This window comes from Balaenoptera physalus (genome assembly GCF_965194825.1).
Source record: "Balaenoptera physalus genome assembly, chromosome: 1".
NCBI lineage: Eukaryota > Metazoa > Chordata > Mammalia > Artiodactyla > Balaenopteridae > Balaenoptera > Balaenoptera physalus.
Window position 1 is genome coordinate 22,543,208 of NC_138882.1, and position 22,081 is coordinate 22,565,288.

General features: G+C 47.3%; 3 protein-coding genes across 10 annotated transcripts in view; 2 read left to right on the forward strand and 1 right to left on the reverse strand.

Annotated features, from left to right (window-relative positions):
• SUSD4 (sushi domain containing 4) overlaps positions 1–15,522 on the reverse strand; it is a 137,663-nt gene extending 122,141 nt beyond the window's left edge. For 3 of the 5 annotated variants that reach the window (XM_082427133.1, XM_082427134.1, XM_082427130.1), the window contains exons 1-2: positions 14,771–15,047; positions 14,007–14,177 (exon numbers count right to left, since the gene is read on the reverse strand). In XM_082427133.1, the coding sequence (XP_082283259.1) occupies positions 14,007–14,142 (136 nt within the window). In that variant the 5' untranslated portion in view covers positions 14,143–14,177; positions 14,771–15,047. The other 2 variants (XM_082427131.1, XM_082427132.1) reach the window with 2 other exon arrangements.
• Positions 14,782–22,081, forward strand: part of LOC309648256 (uncharacterized protein) — a gene marked incomplete at its 5' end in the record, with an annotated part of 51,930 nt that continues 44,630 nt past the window's right edge. The window contains one exon of the mRNA XM_082436721.1: positions 14,782–15,034. Within this exon, the coding sequence (XP_082292847.1) occupies positions 14,782–15,034 (253 nt within the window). The remainder of the gene's footprint in view (positions 15,035–22,081) is intronic.
• Positions 15,795–22,081, forward strand: part of CCDC185 (coiled-coil domain containing 185) — a 34,648-nt gene continuing 28,361 nt past the window's right edge. For 2 of the 4 annotated variants that reach the window (XR_014254062.1, XM_082426799.1), the window contains exon 1: positions 15,795–17,879. The gene's annotated coding sequence lies outside the window, so the exon portion shown is untranslated. The remainder of the gene's footprint in view (positions 17,880–22,081) is intronic. The other 2 variants (XM_082426797.1, XM_082426798.1) reach the window with 2 other exon arrangements.

The window sequence follows — 22,081 nt, forward strand, 5'->3', positions numbered from 1 at the left end:
ACAGGGTGCAGTGTTTTCATAGGTTGATGACAGAATAAGAGGAGGCGCAGCCATGTAAAGCAGGTACACACCCAGGTGGAAGCAGGTGGGGGCCCTGGGGTGGCTTGCTCAGCCTGGTCCCCACTCAGTGCCCACTCTGTCCAGGCAAACCCTGTAGGTGGAGCCAAGGGGCTCTGTGCAAACCCCCTGGACCAACCATCTCCATGGTCCTCCCCCAGCTCAACAGTCTACGATTCCAGTGCTGTGAGACTTCTGACAACAGAGAAGATTTGCAGAGCTAAGGAAGCCAGAGATCATCCAAGAGTCTCAGAAGGTGTGGAAGGGAGATGTAAGCTGTCTCCTCGGGGACGGGAAGGCTCAGTGAAGGCAGAAAGAGGATGGCGGGTAATGTTCCAGGCCCGGGTAAAGGCCAGCTGGAGGGCAATGAACCCTAACCCTAACCCTCACTTAGGGCAGAGCAAATGAACGGGTTCAGCAGATCCAATTTGAATTTTGTCCCACCCTTGTTTTTCCAGGTCCATGGGCCATCTTTAGTGCATCACCTTTCTTCTGGAACTTTTAACGAATATGTGGTCATCTGGCTCTTCAACTTGACGAGAGCAACTTTACATGTGTACCTTCATCCAGGAACGATACTGAAAAAATAGAGTTTGCACGTAAATGGAAGGTCCAGGAGAAACGGGCTTGCTGCAGCCTCTTGCATTTCCGTGGAAGTTAGCTGATGCTCCATCACTGAGAACATGACCCAGTTTAGCAACAACATCGCCACAGCAGGGACTAGGGAAAAGGCCAAGTATTAGAAGACCAAGGCCCATGGGAGGTGAGATGCCACAAAGTGGAGGTAGAGACCAGTCCCCGGCTCTGCTTTTGATTAGAGCCTCTGGTAGCCACACGGCTGGAGGAAACCGAGAGAGAACAATGTGAACAGTAGCAGCAACAACAGGAATCCGCCCTTGAGTGTGGCTGCGGTTCTCTGCCCAGGGCGCAAAGGCGATCCTCACAGAGACAGGGCAGGTTCACTCCCAGTTTTAGATCCTCTGTGTTTCGGGAGTCCCCAAAGAACTGGGTCTTCCTTCATCTGGAGGTGACAAAGGGCAAAAGCTCTGGGCTCATTACCATGTAAATGAAAACTACAAGGCAGATTTTCAGCAAAGCCGCTCTCAGGCGATAAATGCCCTGCTACCTCATTAAACCATGCAGGACCCTCTTCTATTAATTCAAAGCCCGCTGATTGGGCTGTCCTTTAAAGGGCTCCTTCCCCAAAATGAGACCCGGCATTCCAGGGTTGAGGACAGCTGGGGACCCGAGAGGCTGCTGCAGCAAGGCGCCCTTGGCGGCTAACAGGCTTTTTCCCGAAGGGCTCTGAGGATGGATCGCAAACGGGATTTCCAGGCATTCCCGCTAAGGACTAGGAGTCCCAAGGTCTCCAGCCCACAGACGCCCAAAAGCAGCATCCTATCCGCAAAGCTATAAAGAGAGTCTGGAGGATTAGAGCCAGTATGCAGCTGGAGTTCGACGTAGATCAAGCACTTAGTGAGTCTCTGGATCCAGACGCAGCTCCCAATTCATGCTACTGTCCTACCTGAGCCCGGAGCTGCTGGCCCAGCGTGCCGGGATGCTTCCGGCAGAGAAATACGACGCAGGAGGAGGCGGAGGCGGAGGCGGAGAGGGACAAGCGGAGCCCCCGCCTCGCTCCTGGACCTCTGAAGCACCTTTAATCCATCCCCTGCCTGCCTCACATGTTGAATTGCTTTTTCCTGGGGCATCTGTGAGCACACAAAAGGGGCTGACTGGGCTTGGGCCAACAGCTATTGAGAAGTTCCTCTCCGCGGTACAAGGACCTTCTCAATCTCCAGACGCGACCATTCACTGAAGGCGCCGGCAGCAGGGCTGGAGCACAGATTGGCACATTCCCCTTTGCAGCAAAAGAGCTCCTCCAGCTGCCTTGACATCGTGTCTGCATAAAATGAGCTTTCAGGGGGTCAGGACCCGCACGTGGGGAGGTGTTTCCGTGCTGTGCAGGGCATCTTCCTTTTGGATTTAGAAAAGCAAAAGGCAAAAATGGCCCTAGGCGCAGTGGAGAAGTCTCCTTCCAGATCGGCAATCCTAACTCTGTCTTGTATTTATAAAACCCCTTGTCTTCTGACCCTGCCTCTTCCATACCTGCACATCCGGCCCCCTGCGGAGTGTAAAGGACCGAGCCTTGTTGCCCCTGATTTACAGATGAAGAAACCAAAGCATGGAGAGGTTAAGTGACTTGCTTCAGAGGTGACAGAGCTGGTCACAGGGGGTGGGGGTGACAGAGGGTTCTCTCTCTGACAATCGCACCTTTTGAAGATTAACTGACAGCCTGAGAGGACTGAATCTTTGAAGAACCGGAGAACAGGGCTGCCAAAGGATTTGTGTAAGAAGGATGTGCAGCTGAAGCACGGAGCTCGTAAAATATCCCAGCCCCCCAGGAGTTCGGAGGAAGGGGCAACTGCGGGGAGGAGGTCCCCCAGGCAGCCCTCACCGCACTCACACACACCATCCCCTCTGCTCAACATCCCCAGGAGGGGGAACACACAAACACCACCTAGTGACCATGTCCAGCTCTGGTTCTCGGGTTAGCTCCGTCCTCCCTGTGAAGGCTGGAAAAGACTGCGACGCTTCTGCAGTCAAGCATCAAACATCTCTGTGCAGACCCTCCATCCTCCCAAACAGAGCCTTCCCCCCTCCTGCCCTGCTTTCCTTTCTGTCCGGTGGGTGTAGGCATCCCGAATTCAAAGTACTTAAACATCATCCTGATAATAACATAAGATTAAACCTCCTGCCCCCAAACAGAATGGGCCATCAACAGTCAGAATCAAGTTCTACTGTTGTTGTCACTGTTTTGTTATTATCACCACCAATACTGATTAGCAGCACAACTCCTCACCCTCCTTACTGGCTTCTCCTCTTGACATTTGAATGTGGATGTTTCCTGGGCTTCCTCCTCAAACCCTCTTCTACATGCTCCTCCTGGCAAAGTCATGCCCCTCCTGCAGCTCCTGCCACTTTTTTTTTGGCCACACCACGCAGCATATGGGATCTTAGTTCTCCGACCAGGGATCCAACCCGTGGCCCCTGCAATGGAAGCGTGGAGTCCTAACCACTGGACCACCAGGGGATTCTGATGCATAAATCTGAGTCTCCAGCTCTAATCTCTCTCCTGAGCACCTAACCGAGTTTTCAACTGCCTGATGGACGGATGGTGCCCAAATGGGTGTCCTGCAGGCAATGCAAGTCTCCTAGTCCAAACTGAACTCATTAGCTTCCCTCCAAATGACTGCTGCTGGGGCTCTGCTAACGGCTCTTCCTCCGTCCCCACATCCAGCCAGCTGTCTGGCCCCAGGTCCTCCTCCTTCTTCACCTATGTTACATGCATTTATTTCTCTGTAGTTAAAGCCCTCATCATGTCCCTCCTGGGCCAACGCAAGATTCTTCTAACTGGCCCGTGCTGGAATACAAGTTCCCTGAGGTCAGAGCTGTTTTGCTCCCCACTGGATCCTCCACCAAGTCACAGCAAACCCTTCATGAGCAAAGGTCTCTCTATCTCTCCTCCATCTTCACATTGCTAAAAAATTCTTCCCTAAAGCAAAGATCCAATCACGTCATGTCCCCGAAGACATATTCTGTTGGTCACCGGTTGACCCCAGTGTTCAAATTCCTACACGTCGTAATTAGCTGGGCATGTAGCTCCAACCTGCCTGTCCGGCCCCCTCCCTTGTGTCTTCTCAATCTATCTGCCCTTTACTAAGGCTGCCCTGGGCTAGTCCTTGTCTTTGGTACATATTCTTTTCAATCTTAGTATTTGTATCCTCTCTCCTGGAGGGAAAAAAAAAAAAAGCACCTCTCAACCAACACTTTCTCTGCCTGGAAAATTATTTTATTGTTCAAGACTTAGCTCAAGTGTCCTCTTCTTTGGTAAGCCTCCCCCTGCTCCTCCTCCTTCCCCAGAGTCTCCAAGATACATCTCCACCATAGGACCTGCTATAGGAATTATGACAGTGAGTTCTATACCGGGGCCAAGGCCTGGTGACCTCTTAGCGATGTCAATACCACACACCTGTCTCAGCCTGTGCCATGGAGTGTTATTATGTATTTGTTACACTATATTCCTTCAAAACAAACGAAGCTCTTGGTAGGCTAACCCCAGCATGGTGAATGTAGCAAACATTCATTATTCATCATCAGTTTGTTAGTGATGACGTTGACACCTCAGATAGTTACGATTCTTTCCCCTAGTCATGCATTTGATTCTCACAACAATCATGGGAGCCAGATGGTCCAAGTATTTCACAAATAATGAAACTGAGGCAGCAAATAGGTTACCATCACTTAGCCAGATGGTGACAATAGCAAGGAAAACTGACTCCAAAGTACTCCAAAGTACTCCTGAAAATGCATCCTTGGGTTAGATTCTGACATTGAGACTCAGAGTTAGTTAACAGAGGCAGTGTAATAGAACAATTGAGAGCCTCTCCCAGGATTAAGCCTCTAAACCTATCAAGTTTCTACAAAACAAGTAGATCCTGTTATTTCTGCCTGGAGAGAATCAGAATCTTCTGACTTTAAGTGTTAAAGGATTCTTCTACATACAGAGACTCTGAATTTGGAAACCAGCTAGATGAGCCACAGTGTTGTACAACATCCAGGTTTTAAAGAATCCACGATAAGAATGGATTTTCTTTCTTTCTTAAAAGAACCTCTCTCTTGCTGCTTCACCCAATTCAATCACATACACCTTTTATAAATGCAATCAAACCAAAGAAATAAGGTCTTTTTTGTATTTTGTTACTCGGAGAAAAAAGGCGTCTTGAACACGAGTGACCCTCCTTGTTCGGCTCTGCTCCCTCACTGGTAATTCCAGGACATAAAAGTCACCAATTTCAAACAGAAACAGGAGATAACCAGGTCGAACTGTCATTTCCAGAAAACCTTACTCATCCTCTCTCTTGAAAAGGTCAGTTTATTGGGATAATGATGAAATGATTATTAACCAATCTTACTGGGCTCTGCAAGTCCTCTCACCTCTAAGGATAAAAATCCATTCCTGGAGACCAGGCATTCACTGGACGTGCTCACACTTGTGTACACCCATAGCCCTCTGCCCTCCTGGGGCTGCCTGTGGCTTTACCCCACGGTGAATTAATGCAGGCTCCCCCACCACAGTGCTCCCAAGTTTACTGGCATCGCCAGACAATGTCAAGAATTATTTTGTTTTACTTCTCTGATGTTCCCAGTTTACCTTGTTTCAGATTAATAAAGCAATTACAATACTCTCAATTAAGAAGCTATTTTACAATGCACTTTCAATTCCAGTTTGTGAGCAACTCACTTAATTATTTCTATTTGTTTTTCTTCCTGAGTGGATAATTTCTTCTGTCTTAGAATAGTAGAGCAATCTTTTTCTTAAAGAAGAAATACTGGGCCAAATTCTTCCTTAAAACTTAGTGTCTTCAGCTCATACCATCAAACATAAACATCTTCCTGGACAGTAAACAGAGCTCAGATCTCATCAAATATCAAACCTTATTCTTACTTCAAAGCTGTTGAAGGAACTTTTCGTCATCTTCATGATCCTCAGCTATAATTTTTCTTTTTATCTTTTGATATGTACTAATTAGATTATCATCTACATCGTATAACTGAAAAGACAGGTTTAAAGGCTGGCCCCGAACAACAAAGAAAAAAGAGTCTCGACCCATAGGCCTGGCTGCTTACCCGTCTTTGCCTATTTGTGGGACCTTAGGAGATCAACCTCCCAGAGAATGTTTCTTCAAATTAAAAAAAAAAAAAAAAAAAAAGAAAGAGAGAGAAAAAAAGCAAAATCTCTTCATTTCACTGGGTTGTTAAGAAAATTAAAGGTAGTGATACATGTAAAAACACCTTGCAAACCATAACACTCTAAGCACATATTAGTTAAAGTTATTATTAGTGCTTGACAACATGGCATGGAAAAGGACCCCTCCAGGGAAGGTTATCTCATTGGGAACGATAAACAGGAGGGGATGGTGATGGCCTGACAGTCGCTAAGGCTATCTCATTGGGGACAATAAACAGGAGGGGATGGTGATGGCCTGACAGTCACTAACGGAAGGCCCAGAGACCAGCCATTTGTTTTCACACCCTTTGCTCCTCAGGACATGTAAGACTCAGAGCATATCTCATTCATTCTGACCCCCTTCCTCAGACAGTCACAAAGAGACTGGAATTGAAATAAAACACATCCTGATAGGTTCATGAGTTTCTAGCCCCTTCCCTTTCTCCATTTGGAGCTCAAGATTTAGGCACTGTGGCCCTCACTTTTTCTCGAGTTGAGAGATTCTGTTGCTGCTGTTGATTTGCTTATATATTTTCTGCTTTTGAGTCACAACACAAAAGAGTGCCCCTGGAAATGCAAATCAAAACCACAATGAAAAATCACCGTACACCTGTCAGAATGGCTATCGTCAAAAAGGTAACAAATATTGGGGCTTCCCTGGTGGCGCAGTGGTTGAGAATCTGCCTGCCAATGCAGGGGACACGGGTTCGAGCCCTGGTCTGGGAAGATCCCACATGCTGCAGAGCAACTAGGCCCGTGAGCCACAATTACTGAGCCTGCGCGTCTGGAGCCTGTGCTCCACAACAAGAGAGGCCACGACAGTGAGAGGCCCGCACACCGCGATGAAGAGTGGCCCCCACTCGCCGCAACTAGAGAAAGCCCATGCGCAGAAACGAAGACCCAACACAGCCAAAAATAAATAAATAAATAAATAAATAAATAACAAAGATAACAAATATTAATTTATTAATAGTGTAGCACAGAGAACTCTTCTCAGTACTCTGTAATGACCTACATGGGAAAAGAATCTAAAAAAGAGTGGATATGTGTATATGCATAACTGATTCACTTTGCTGTACAGCAGAAACTAATACAACATTTTTAATCAACTATAATCCAATAAACATTTTTTTAAAAAAGACAACAAATAATAAGCGTTGGTGAAGATGTAGAGAAAAGGGAACCCTTGCACACCGTTGGTGGGAATGTAAACTGGTGTAGCCACCATGGGAAACAGCACAGAAGTTCCTCAAAAAATTAAAAATAGAACTACCATATGATCCAGCTATTCCACTCCTGGGCATATATCCAAAGAAAATGAAAACACTAATTTGAAAAGATATATGCGCCCCCATGTTTATAGCAGCATTATTTACAATAGCCAAGATATGGAAGCAACCTTAATGTCCGTCAACAGATGAATGGATAAAGAAGGTGAGGTATACATATACAATGGACTATTACTCAGCCATAAAAAAGAATGAAATTTTGCCATTTGGAACAACATGGATAAGCCTAGAGGATATTGTGCTTAGTGAAGTAAGTCAGACAGAGAGAGACAAACACTGCATGTTTTCACTTATATGTGGAATTTAAAAAATAAAACAAATGAGTATAACAAAACAGAAACAGACACAGATACAGAGAACAAACAAGTGGTTACCAGTGAGGGGAGGGGCACAATAGGGGAAGGGGATTAAGAGGTACAAACTACTGTGTATAAAATAAATAAGAGGGACTTCCCTGGTGGTCCAGTGGTAAAGAATCCCCCTTACAAGGCAGGGGACACAGGTTTGACCCTGTGTCCCTGGTCAGGGAACTATGATCCCACACGCCTCAGGGCAACTAGACCCTTGCACCACAACTACTGAGCTCGCGTGTCTCAACTAGAGAGCCTGTGTGCTGCAAACTACAGAGCCCACGTGCCCTGGAGCCTGGGCACCACAACTAGAGAGAAGCCCGCGCGCCGCAAGGAAAGATCCCGCATGCCTCAACAAAGATCCCGCATGTCACAACTAAGACCTGACGCAGCCAAAAATAAATAATAAAATAAATAAATAAATAATTTAAAAATAAAATAAAATAAATAAGATACAAGGATGTAATGTACAGCACAGGGAATATAGCCAACATTTTATAATAAACTTAAATGAAGTATAATCTTAAAAACTATCAAATCACTATGTTATACACCTGAAACTAATGTAACATTGTATATCAACTACACTTTAATTGAAAAAAAGAGTTCTCTTATTCCAAGGTGGGGCAGGCCACAGTTCCAAAATATTTGATAACTGTAGCTTAAAGGGAAATATTTGGGTTGAAATACAAAAAGCAAAAAAATGCATTTAGAGATTAGCATTTCCATGCCTATGGAGAAAGTTTACAATTAAAAGGATAATATGGGTCACCATGCCTTACTATCGGGGTGACCCTGAGCAATACTATTTCCTACTTCGTAGAGCTGTCATGAGAATTAAATGAGTTAATATATGTAAATGTGGAGAAGAGCATTGGCACAGAGTAAGCACTGTCTAAAGGTTTGCCATTAGTATTATTACAACAATTGACAAATTTTTATCATTCACTCAGGTGCTGGCCAATTTAAAACTTATCCCCCCCCAGAATAAAATAAAATAAATAAAACTTGTCCCATCTTTTTCCAATCTTCCATGGTTAGCAACAATTGACAGTTTGTTCTTGTGAGAATGGACCAATAAATCAACAAAATGTTGTATCTGATCCATGAGACTATACATCGGATGCCTCTGTCCTAAGTGCTGTGGTTGGTTTTGGCGAAATGCAACTGTGTTTATAAACAAATTAGAAAACCTATTTTTCTGCCCCTTTCTTTCCCTCAATTCAGAGACAACGATCCCAATGACCTCTTTAGACATATTGCTACTAAGTGTGGTTGTTTCAATTATCAAACACCAAATGAGCTTGCAAAATAAGACAAGGATAAAAGAAGAAGTCTGGAAAAATCACCTTCCTCTTCAGTATCAATAAATAACACTAAATTTTCAATTGAATTAAAAATGTACATGAAGAAAACAGTTTGATGCAACCTTCTGCATTCAAACTTTCCAGAAGAAACCAGCCGTTACTTGTCAGTTTCCTAAGGATCAAGGACTACATTCTCTTATCTTCATATCCCCAGGGCATGCAACAGACACTGGCAAAAGATGGATGCATAGATGGAAAAAACAGAGCTGGCTTTTTTACCCACAGTGTTCAGAACCCATCAAATTCCTATAATCACAGAATTAAAGAATGTTAGTGATGTGGAAGGAATTGAGCTCAGGAGAAGTTACACAACTTGCCCAAAGCCACGTAGCTATTTAACAGCAGAGACTGAACTTGATCTATCACCCCTACAAAGAACGCAGGGCTCTCAAGCTGTACCAGAGCTTCCCAGCTAAGGGCAAGTCTCCGTGGCCTTTTGGAAGCTTTTGAAATATGCCTCTGACACCAGGAAAAGTGTCACATGGGTGCTTTTCTTCACGTATCTAATCAATATTTACTGGAGAGCAATCTTCACCTACACTCTTCGTTACTCTCAGGAATTAAAGAACCACCGACTCTCTCTCCAACTTGCCACTTCAGGCCTCTGAGACGAGAGATTCGCTACTTGTGGTATGAAATCCTTCTCCTGTCTCCCAAAGCTTTCCGATTTCACCTCGGGGATAAATCAAAAGCGTTTCCATGCTGTTTATATTAGAGTGGCCTTTTGTTGAAGAAGCATGCTTTATAATTTGAGGCGCTGGGACTTTTGTTTACAGACGGAATTAAGTACAGGTTGAAACTGTGGCTTTTAGACATAACACTGCAGGAGAAGCTGACGCTCTACCACGCGAGAAATCTTTCTCAAACTCCAAGAGACTGGCACCTCCAAATCAGTGAGCTGGGCAGACAGCATTTGTTCCTGCCTGCTGGCACACAGCTCAAGGCTACGGCCACATGGCCCAAACAAGACCTCCAGGAGCTTAAGCCAGCGGTACTAGTGCCACACCTCTGATGTGCAGACAGGGCAGCCCAATGGGGAGTGCCCTGGGTCAGAGACTTGGAAGCAGAGAAAGGAAACGGAGCATAGCTCAGATGATATTACGTTCCTGCTCTAAACGCTTCAGTGGTTCCCACTGCCTGCTGTGCAACACTCAGAATCCTCAACGGGGCTTACGATTGGGTCCCAATCTATTCCTCCTCCTTACCTCCTGGTTCCCTGCAGGTCTACCATGTTCTAGACGATCCAGACTGTTCTGTCTCCCTGAACAGTTCAATGACATCACCACCTCCACACCTCTGCACAAGGTGCCTCTCCCCTGAGATGCTCCAACCACTCCCTCCCTCAGATCTCATCCTAAGTGCCACCTCTTCTCTAGAACCTTTCCTGAGTTCTCCTCCAACCTCCCAGGCCTCCTCCAAGTGTAAGTGGCCTCAATCGCCATGACACTCTTGCAGTACTTTTGTAACCGCCCATGGTAATTATTTTCTAAACGGTGTGGCAGCAATTTGGGAATGTTTTTTCTTGTCGTCAGTCAGCATTAGCTGAGCATCTTCCATGTGTCAGATGCTGTGTTGGGTGCCTGGGACATGAAAATAAATAAAGTCAAGGTTCTTGCCTTCAATGGGCTTATGCTCTAGTGGATGAGATAACACTAGGACAAAGAGTTATACCTAGTGCAGGGGGGAAATGAAATATGAGAGAGATGATGGCATTTTAAGTTGGGTCTGAAAGAGAAATGTGTTCACTGGGCAAAAAATAGAGAGGGAGGAAGGGTTCTTCGAGGGAAAAAGAACATTATATACAGCAGTGCTTGTCACAGGTTTTACTGAATGAATAAAACAAAGGCCGGGAAGGTTAGCTCCTTCCTGATTGGTTAGCTCCCTGCTCACTACTGTCTACATTTACTGAGTGTGTTCACGACTCCCATCCCTCACAGCAACCCCGGAAGTTAGGCAGCACCATCCTCATTTTATGGATGAGAAAACTGAGGCTTCCAATGCCCAAAGCCCCAAAGCTGTCAAGTAGCAGAGCGTGGCTGGTGTTCCTGATACTATAAGGTTGTACTAATGAGTTCGCCTTCAAGGACCTAAATATAAAGCAAACTCTTAGCTCTCTTCCTCTGAGCCTGGGTGGACCACTCCGGGCAGCCCTCAAATACCCAAAAACCATCTCAGGGAACACATACTGCGAGGGAAGAAGAGAGAAGCAGCCGAAGCTGTGCTGCGTGCAGATTCTGGGAACAGCGAGGCCCTGTGTCTCCCTATAAACCTGATGTTACTCCTCTCACGGTATATGGTTTTAGTGGCCCCAAATGTGGGCCCTCTTTCCTAAGATATAAACGGCAACCGGGAAAGAGCCATCCAAAAGTCACCTCAGGCCAACTCAGGCTCATTGAAGCTCCCTTAGGGCTCCGAGAATTGAATGGAACCTCTGGCTTTCTAGGAGAAAGCATTTCGTTTTTGACAGAGTTCTTTTCCCCCCTTTTCTTCATCTGATCATTTTCTCAATTTTTCCCTTTCTAGTTCAGGCTTTTTCTGTAACTCTTGTATTGGGCACATGCTCTTCTTTTTTTTTCCTCCTAGCTGAGACTATTATATCTTGCTATTGTCATGTTCCTTTTCCATTGAAAGCAATCAAAAATGAAAATCCACATTTCAGAACAGTGTCTATTAAATAGGCACCTTTTCATGGTTGGAAAAAAAAAAAAAAAGACAGCACTCTCTGAGGGCTGAGTTTCAGTTCTGTGTGTCACCTAAAGATTAGACACTTGGGTGAGACTTCTGCCTCTTCACAGGCCATTTGTATTTGGGTATTTGAGAGAGATGGCAGAAAGTCTGGAGTCAGAACCAACTTGTTTTAAGGAATTCGTCGTCGAAAGCATTGCTAATCAACGTGTGGTCCTGGGACCAGCAGCAACTGCATCGCTTGTGAGCTTGTTGGGTACGGAGACTCTCAGGCTCACCCCAGACCAGCTGAACCAGAATCTGCCGTTTTGCAAGATCCCAAGTGATTCGTAAGTACATTAAAATTTTAGAAGCACTGGTCTAGAATTAAAATGAATTTGCTTTAATGAAACCATCCTGTAGCCTCCACGTGGATTTCTTTCCGAAGAAAGAAATCTCTGTACAGTGAACTCCATAGAGCAACCTCCACCACCCTTTTCCACCCAAATTGTTTATTCATGGAAGAATTTTGAAATGATAAATCATCTTCCAGAAATCACACTCAGCCTGAGGGAGTTCCAGATGACACAAAGCTGATGGCCAGCCTTTCTGCGGCGTGTGGGAACTAAGAAGGGAGAGGTGATAGGCGACCCTCGTCCCGCCTTCTTTAAGGCCCTGGATCTTTTTGTTGATATCTTTGCCTCTCGGAAGAGGGGAGCGAAAGACGTGTTGTACAACCGCACGGGTGACTAATGTGAGGCTGAGGGGGCTGTGCTGTGTACTGAGCTCTGAGATCCTTGAGTGGGGGGATGCTCTGTAAACACAAATGGCAGAACCAAGGGCCAACCAAGTCCAGGCTGTGCTCAGACCTCACACTTCCAATAACAACAGTCAAGACACACACAGATGAACCCTGACTAACCTGCCATCTACACTGGAGAAAGGAACAGAGAGGATGGAGAATCACGTGCACCTGGTTTAAGGAAATGACAGCTAGAACTGGAGGCAAGAAAAGAGAAGAGGGGAGGTGATGACCAGGCCCTGCTCGAGGCTGTCCTGCCCACCTGGTCCCACTCACCCTCCAAGTGGAGCTAAAGCTCACGGGCGGACAGAGGCTGTGACCAGAGCCCTGGCAGGCCACACAGGTGCTGGCCTGGCATCCCACTTGACCTTGTCCTCTATGAAGAGGACACCTGCCTCAGAGACATTTCTGTAAAAAAAGGGAGCACCAAAAAAGTTACCGCTTGTTGAAAAACCAAAACCGGGTCCCCCATCCAAATTGAGTGTTTTCGCACTAATTCCGATAAATATGCACATCACAGGAAGCTCGTTTAGACTCCTGGCATCTCTCAGACCTCTAAGTGCAACACCTGGGTTATTGATTCCTCTGTGTTAAAGCCCAACTTGGTAGTGCCCTCCCTCACCTCTACTAATTTTTCACCCATTATTTCCATCTTCACCTTTGAATTCTCTAAAACGGCAATATTTTAAAACACTAAAATGGTTTACTTGTATCAATCAATACCTGCTTTTCCACCAATTATAATTTATTTGTAGATTAACAGTTTTTCAGCTCCAGAAACATGATTCTGTCCTCTTACTATGCCCACATCAGCAAGCTCTCACAGGAAGTCTGGAATGGACAGCAAAGGGCAGTGGTGGCAGAAAGACCCTCAGGCTCTGAAATCCAGACAGGAATGCCATCCATCTTCCTCCACCACAACCAAAAGACAGCCCTCCCCCCCAGAACCGAATGCGTCAGAGATCAGCCGCCCCTGAGGACTGAGGCTCTGAATTTGATTTCAGCTAACTTCCACTTCATAGAAAAGCACTCAACTTTATTACCCCTGTAACTCAGACCTGGATAAGCCAAGCAGTTCTCCAGAAACACATCTGAAGGAACACCTCTGCATCCCCTCCCCACCGCCAACATGCACGGGCATGCCTGAACACACCACCTCCCAAGCCAAAGAGAAAGTTAACTTTCAAATAAAGCTGTCCTGCAGCCAGTCTGGTCACATTTCCAGACCCTTCACATTCACAGAGGTGGTTCTTGCAACTCTGGCCTAAATCCAGAAGCTGAAAACTGACCTCTGCCTGCTGAGGGCACAGACCAGGGTCAAAGGTCCACAAACACACGTTCGCCACAAATACACCACTTTCTTTCTTTCTCCCTCTCTCTCTCTCTCTCTTTTGGCCAAAGTGAGAATAATGGGCCAGGCTTATTGTCTTTCCTTCAGAGAAGCCAGGATGGGCGGCTGGTGGGAAGCTCCAGACAGAATGTGGGCGTGTGAATCTATACAGGCTCCACAGAGGAATTTTCTGGGAACTCCAGGGGTTTTGAAGAAGGGTGGTCTCAGGCTGGGACACAGGGGCTCCTCGGATTCTCGGGTACCCCAGAAGTCTGGGGTGTAGGGGGGGCGGAGTGGCAAGGGCCAGGCTCCCCTTCCCTGCCGTCCCAGGCCCTCCCCGCCACGGCGGGGTCACTCACCGCCCGTGAGCTGTGCAGGGCCGAAGCACAGCGCCAGCTGAAACCACAGGATCACGGCCAAGAGTCTCTGGGGGGACTGAGGCTGCTGCTGCTCTAGAAATCCATCTCCATTGCTCGGGTTCATTCCATGATACATCTTTCATCCACAGAGGGCATCCGGCTTGCAAGAGTCTGCAACCAGGAGCGAACACGACGATACCCCAGGCTGCCGGGGCGCCGAGGGCCACGCTCCCCCTCCTCCGCCCTGGGACCAGGACCCTCGGCTTCCCCTGCTCCTTCCCCATTCCTCCCCCGCGCGGCCTCCGCCCCCTTTCCCACGGCGAGCTCCCCCCGCTTCTCCCCAGCGCGGGGTACACTGAGTAACAGCCGCCGCGGGATGCTGCGCGTGTGGGAGGGATGGAGGAGGGGAGGGAGGGCAGGGGTTAGCGCACATTGGCTCCGCGCCGGTCCCCCGGATTCAGCGGCTGTGACCACGACAGGAAAGTCTAAAGCCTTCCAGCCTCTTGGGGCTGAAAAAACACTTTTCCCCGGGCCTATACATTTCACTCTTAGGAATCTCACGAGGTGGCACCGGATCCCCCCAGCTACTTCTCTGGTTTTCCCCAGGATCGGGATGGGTCCTACTGCCCAGTCCCCAGTGAGATTTCTCTGCGCTGTCAAAAAAATTCCTCCCTCGGGGAGCAGAGCCAGGCACCAACTCCCCCTCCTCGGCCTGCGAGCGCCTCCCCGGGATGGAAAGCCCCTTCCGGGGCTCTCGGTCTTACCTGTGGGTCTCATGCATGCAGCTTCCTTCCCTCCTCCGCCTCCTCCCCCCGCCAGTCTAACCCGCATCTGTGCGCGACCTCTGCTGCCGCCGCTGCGCGAGCGAGCGAGACGGAAGCCTCGGCGGCGGCGGCGGCAGCGGCGGCGCCGGCGGCGCCCGGCTCCAGCTCCCCGCGCCCGCGCTCTCCCTCCCCAGGCTCCGGGAGCGGACGCGTGCGGGAGTTGCGGGGGGAAGGACGACAGTCCGGTCGCGCGCCCCCGAGGAGGTACCCGCGCGCCCGCTACCTGAGCTCCCGAGCGCGCGGCGGCGGCGCGGAGAGAGGGAGGGGGCGGGGGCGGGGCGGAGGCGCGCAGCCCGGACACGCACGCGGCGGGCACGCGCCTCCGCAGACCCAGCCAGCGCCGCGGCTGGGGAAGGGGCCCCGCGAGCGCGGGGAGGAGGAAGGGACCCGCCGCCGCCGCAACCAATCGGAAGCCCGCGCGCCTGCACCTGTCGGCACAGGCCTAGGGCCGGGTCGCCCCTTTCCTGGTGCAGGACGGCGGTCTCCGCCTGCGCTGCGCGCGAGTCCGGGTGGCCGCCGCGGCCTCCGCGCGTCCTCCGGTGCCCCCAGAGCGCGGCACGGCGCGGGAGAGGGCTCCGCTGTAGGCTGCTGCCGCGGTGGCGGCTCCAACCCGTGGGACAAGAGTGCACAGGGCGGCCGGTCCCCACCCCAAGACCCTCACCACCGACGGGGTTCACGTGGGCGGGGCGGGGGACGGCCAATTGCCAAAGTCTTCCTTTCCTGCGTTTAGCTCTCCGCACCTCACCACGTCCCACCAAGGCTCTGCGTGTCCCCTCAGAGCCCGAATGACACTCTTCCCCCTCCCGCGCTCCCTTGATATTTGCCCTTTTGCGAGCCACAGGCGTTGTGCAGGAGGACTCTTAAGCCTGTCTGGGAAATGCGCTGGCCCCTCCGAACCTCCGCCCGGCGCACGCTCTCCTTGCGGGGAGAGGGAGGGTCCTCGGTGCAGCTGCAGAAGGTTGAGTACGGAGTAGGGGGCGGCGGTGGGGTGGGGGGCTTCTGGGGCTGTGGATCGGAACCCAAGGGGGTCGAGGGTGTTTGTCCTCCCAGCCCCCGGTGGAGAGAGTTTGCCTCGTCGGTGTTGTCTCTGTGTGGCTTTTGGTGCCCGAGCCCAGCCCGCAGAAGGGTGCAACTCACTCCCCACTGGTTCTGGCCGCCCGCTGGCCCTGAGCAAGGCTGGCCTTCCTCGGCCTGCCTGGCTCCGAGGGCCTACGTCCCAGCCACGGTAGTTAAGGGGTGTGAGCTAATGAGGTGGTGCAGGCAGGCGGCACTTTAGAACCAGCGGCACCCCATTATTCTGTAGCAATTTGTGGATATGAAAACCATGTTTCGGATGCCACCACCAAATCATCCTCTGCTTCCGTCGGCTTTCCCCACATCTCACATACTGATGGTAGTCAGGAAGTTACAGCTTTTACTGTGTCGACTCTTACTGGGAGTAATTTTAACAAATTCTTTCAGGATAGATTAACTTTTAGCAGATAAATCTAACTCAGCATTTTTTCTCTTTATTTATTTTTGCTTTGTAAAACTGAGATGGCAGCTTTGCTTAGAATAAGTTTAAGATTTTTCACTAGCACAAGTTCGTTTCTGCTAAAGCTTGTGCTTTGGGGCTCCAGAATCTTAGTTGGGTACCCACGCTTCCAAGGTCCTATGACTGACCTCTAGAGTTTGAATATTTATGTAATTGTTTTTCTCAGTAAATTTTCTAAAGCTTTCTAATAAGCCGTCAAATCAACAAACTCAAAAACATTTGTTGACCATGTGTATGTCTTTACAATCATAAGAGATATGTCTAAGCACTATTGAGACCTGTTCTCCAGCTGATAAATACAATCCAGTCGTACAGAGAATAAAAGAATTGAAAGAAACATCCAAGTTTATCTGGTGCAAACACAGGACCTGTGCTTGAGTCCCCCCCACCTCTGACATTTCTGCTAAGTGGTCATGCAGCCTCATGGAATACTTGAGGAAGCCTGTAATGTTTGCCCACAGCTCTCTTAGAAAAGCCCTCTTTGTACTAAACTGAAACCTACCTCCCTGAAACTTTTACACACTGGTTCCGGCTCTCCCATCTGGGCCCACACAGCTAAATGGAATTCCTCTTCCTTAAGACAGTGCTTTACTCATTTGGAGATGGCTTTATGTCCCCTTAACTCTTCCTTTCTCCGGGTTAAACTTAGCTACTTCGCACAGTGTGACAGTGCCTAGACTCCTCACCAGCCTTGTAGCCTCTCTCTGGATGGGACCCAGTTTCCCAATGGCCACCCACCCCCAAGCAATCAGAGTTTGTTTCCAGAAGGGGATTCCACATTCGCTCCGTGGATTCTGACCAGCATACGAAAGGACTGGCACATCCTGTATTTTAAATAATTTGCTTCTAGTAATGCAACTTTAGAAGACAAGCATTTGGAGGGCAGGTACAGCACACCATTTTGTTAGCTTTCCACATTATCTCATGTATTAGTTTCTAGGGCTGTCATAACAAAATATCACACACTAGGTGTCATAAAACCACAAAGATTTATTTTCTCACAGCTCTGGAGGCCAAAAGTCCAAGATTAAGGTATCAGCAGGTTTGGTTTCTTCTAAGGCTGCTCTCCTTGGCTTGCAGATGGCCACCATCTTGCTGTGTGCGCACATGGTCATCCCTCTGTGTGTGCAAGTGTCTGGTGTCTCCCTCTGTGTGTGTGTGTGTGTGTGTGTGTGTGTGCTAATCTTTTTTATAAGGACACCAGTTATATCGGATTAGAGACCACTCTACCAAGCCCATTTTAACTTTATTCCCTCTTTAAAGGCCCTGTCTTGAAATACAGTCACATTCTGAGGTACTGGAGGTTGGGGGGGGGGGGGACACAATTCAGTGTCCAGTGTTACATTCATTTTACAGGCGAGGATGCTAAAGACAAAGGAGTTCAATGCATTTACTCACGACCACCCAGCCAGTGGAGGCATCAGATTAAACCTAAAGCAGTTCAGTTCCATCCTAATGGTTTTACCAATACGTCACAGCTATTGCTATGAATACCTTCCACCTCAAGCATTCTAGGTAAGTTATCCTGAATATAGGATGTAGATTTTTCTCAAGAGGACGAGAATAAGGGTAGATGGAATGCAGGAGAGAGCATGACTTACTTCCTGCTAAATGGGAAAAAACTTAATCTTTCTTCCTCTTTCATATAGAAGTCAATGCCAAAACCAATACCAGTGGGGAGACATGCTGAAGCAAAGCCTCCAGAGTCTCCCTCCCAAACACAGGAGAGCTGAGGGGCTTTTCTGACCTGATTAAAAACTCCACCCCTCCTCGGACTCCATGCTTCTCTCAACCCTCCATGAATGACATTCCTCACTGTTTTCACTCATTTTCCCCTCCCCTCTCCCATCCTCTTACTGCCCCCCACCTTGCCCTAGGATTCTTTTTCAAAACTTACTGAAGCTCTGTCTTCATGGCATAGCCTTTGATTTCATTTTCAGTGGACAATAACATTTCATTCCAAATATATTCATTGAGCACCTACTATGAACTGGGCACTGTACTAGGTGCTGGAGATGCAGTAGTGAGCAAAGATGCTAAACCCCCTGCCCTGGAAGAACTCACAGTCTACTTAAGGAATACATGATAAACAAAAGAAGAAAACATTGGGAGTGTTAGATGGTGTGAAGTACTAGGCAGAATAATAAATCAGGGAATTTATAGAGGAGATGTGTGGGTTACAGCATAGGCAGAGTCGTTATAACAAAGTGATCCAAATATTCAGTAACTTAAATAGAAGTTTATCTCTCCCTTATGTGAATGTCTTACTATTCTAGGTGGATGGGGCATCTCTGCTCCATAGGGTCATTCAGGGACCCAGATTCCTTCTACCTCATTATTCTGCCATTCTCTAAGATACTGTCTTCATGTGTGGGACAGAAGCTGGGTCACTGATCTGTCTGGGGCCCAGTCTGAGGGAAAGTGATAAGAAAAGGGAATCTAAGGCAAACAATTTCTTTTCAGGCAAGGGAGGCAGAAGTTACACAAAAATTAGCTCTCTCACCTATCATTAGTGAGAACTTAGTCACATGACCATATCTAGCTGCAAGGGAAGCTGGGAAATGTAGTCTTTATGGGGCAACCAGGTGACCAGAAGCAAGAAGAGAGTGGACTGAAGGGGTCAGGGGAAACTGGCAGTCTATCACATGTGCTGTGCAAAGATCAAGGCTTAAATTTTTGATAAAGTAGGCAGGGAAGCCCTTACTGGGAAGGTAACATTTAAGTAAAAACCTGAAGGAGTGAGCTATGCAGTTTTCTAAGAGAAAAGCATTTCCAGGCAAAGGGAGAACAGATGCAATGTCCCTGAGGCAGGAGCATGCCTGTTGTGTACAGGAAACAGGAAGGATGTCAATGAGGCTGGAGTGAGTAAGTGATGCAGACAACTAGGGGGGCTGAGGTCAGAGAGGTCTCCTACTGAGGTGGACCTTAGAGGCATTGGCAGGGATCTGGTTTTTACTCAGAGTGAGAAGAGAAGCCATTGGAGGTTTGTGAGCAGAGAAAGGACACGATGGCACTTGAACAGGAAGTGTCTGAAAGAATTTATGTCCAGCATGGCATCAACCACACTCTACCACTCTGCGCTCTGTGGCCCTTTCATCCTCCCTCTTGAGCACCTCTCAGCTCCTGCACCCCTGAACCCCAGAATGCCAGCTTTGAAGGCACACTGCTTCACAGTCCTATCAACCCTCAGTGTCTAAACATTATCTCCACGAAGCACCTCCCACAGTCCACACCTTTTCATTCATCCCAACGTGCTTGCATTTAGCAGACTGGTACCGTGCCTCTGAGTAGATTGTGAGTTCTCTGGGAGCAAGTGTTTCTCTACTTGTTCCACCTATTGCTAAACATAGAGCCTGGAACACAGTAGAGCAATCAAGAATTATTTTCTGAATTAACTGATTAATAGCAGAAGGAAAGGAGACCTTCCCCACCAATCTTGCCCTGGCATTGAAAACCAGACTGAAGTCAGTTGATATTCTTCTCTCTTCTCTCTGGGTTTCCTCAATCCTGCCCATCCAGGAAAACATAGAATCAACCACAACCCATTTATTGAGCTCAGAACATGCTAGAACATAGCTTAGCATTGCACTAGATGCTGGGTTTGAGTAGAGATCTAGAATTGTCAAAGCATATGATCCACCCACCACCTCTGCCCTGGACGGATAACACACTCAGTGAGGAGACACACTTCCAAGGCTGGAGTGTGGAACAGGATAAAAGTGCTCATTTGGAAATAGAGTTACTATATGATCCAGCAATCCCACTCCTGGGCATATATCTGGAAAAGACAAAAACTCTAATTTGAAAAGGATGCATGTACTCCAACGTTCATAGCAGCACTATTTACAATAGGCAAGACATGGAAGCAACCTAAATGTCGATCCTCAAATGAATAGATAAAGAAGATGTGTTGTGTGTGTGTGTGTATATATATATATATATATATATATATATATATATATATATACACAATGGAATATTGCACAGCCATAAAAAAGAATGAAATAATGCCATTTGCAGCAACATGCTGGTACCATGCTGGTACCATGCCAGCACTGTCCCCCTGCCATAGGTCCATCTAGAGATTATCATATTAAATGAAGTCAGTCAGAGAAAGACAAATATATGATATCTTTTATACGTGGAATCTAAAAAAATGATACAAATGAACTTATTTACAAAACAGAAATAGGCTCACAGACATAAAAAACAAACTTATGATTACCAAAGGAGGGAGGGACAAAATAGGAATTTGGAATTATCAGATACACACTACTATATGTAAAATAGATAAACAACAAGGACCTACTGTATAACACAGGGAACTATATTCCTTATCTTGTAATAATCTATAATGGGAAATAATCTGAAAAAGAATATATATATATATGTATATGTATAACTGAATCACTTTGCTGTACACCTGAGACATTGTAAATCAACTATACTTAAATTTTAAAAAGTGCTCATTCAGTCACCTCTCACCCATTCTTCCTCCATTCAAGGTGTATTCTCGGGTACTTCACATGTTTCAGTCATTGTACTAGGTGTGGAAGATACAAAAATATAAAAGACACAACCTTTGTCTTCAACAAGTTTATAAGCTATGGAGAGAGTAGAAAAGTAAATCTGCAATTACAGGGTCATGGGCTAAGTGCTAAGATTGTAAAGCAGATAGGATGAAGTGTGCTGGAAAAGGATCCTGGGGGTGACTTCATATGTTGTATCAGTAGAAGTGTGTGTGTGTGTGTGTGTGTGTGTGTGTGTGTGCGCACGCACGCACGCATGCACGTGTGTGTGTATAAAGGGAAGAAAAGGAAGAGAAGGTGCAGTGAGTTTCCAGGCAGAGGGAGCAGCTTGTGTAAAGACCAGGAAGGAGGAGGTGGGGAAAGAGACCAAGTGTAGAATTTAGAAGACAAGTTGGGAAATGCCAAGAAGTAAAAATTCCGAAAAGCACCTGTGCCATACTGAGAAAGGCTTGGAAAGTCATGGAGGGAAGTTTGGTTTGTGTCTGAAGAAAAAGAGAGAAGACTGTGGAGGAGTGGAAATAAATTGGAGAGAGGAGCCAGGAATGGACTATTCACCATTGGACCAAAGATACATGAAAGGTACTCAACATCACTAATTAATGAGAACATGCCAATTAAAACAACAGACACTTTTCCCCTATCAGATGGACTACAAATATAAGTCTGATAACATCAAGTGTTTGGTGATGATGCAGGGAGAAGGGAATTCCCATGTTCTGCTGGTAGGAGTGTAAATTGCTATGTATTAACCATGTCTTTTATTTTCTGTATTCTGATGCTTTGACACCTGGGCCCTTGCTGATCCTGGAGACTCTGCCCTTCCCAGGGCTAAGCAATTCCTAGAGATAGTAAACTAGAGCCCACACACCCCACTACCTCCTTTATGGTCTCTCACACTTAGAGTCACTATTCCCCTGCCATAGTCACCCCAGGGCCAGGTACCAGACAACTAGGGACAGCCCCTATGCCTCAGAGCCCACTGAAATTATTCAAACTAGCATATTATAAACTTGTTTACCCACCTCACCCATTCCTTCCCATGAAAACCACACATTCCCCACTGCACTCCTCACTCCCTCTGCCTCCTAACCAGTCCTGGTGCTTCCCCAAGTGGCCCTGCATGATTTGCCATGCCTCCTGCTTCTAGGGAATTGTGAGTATAAAGAAAAACACCTCTTTCCTGACAGT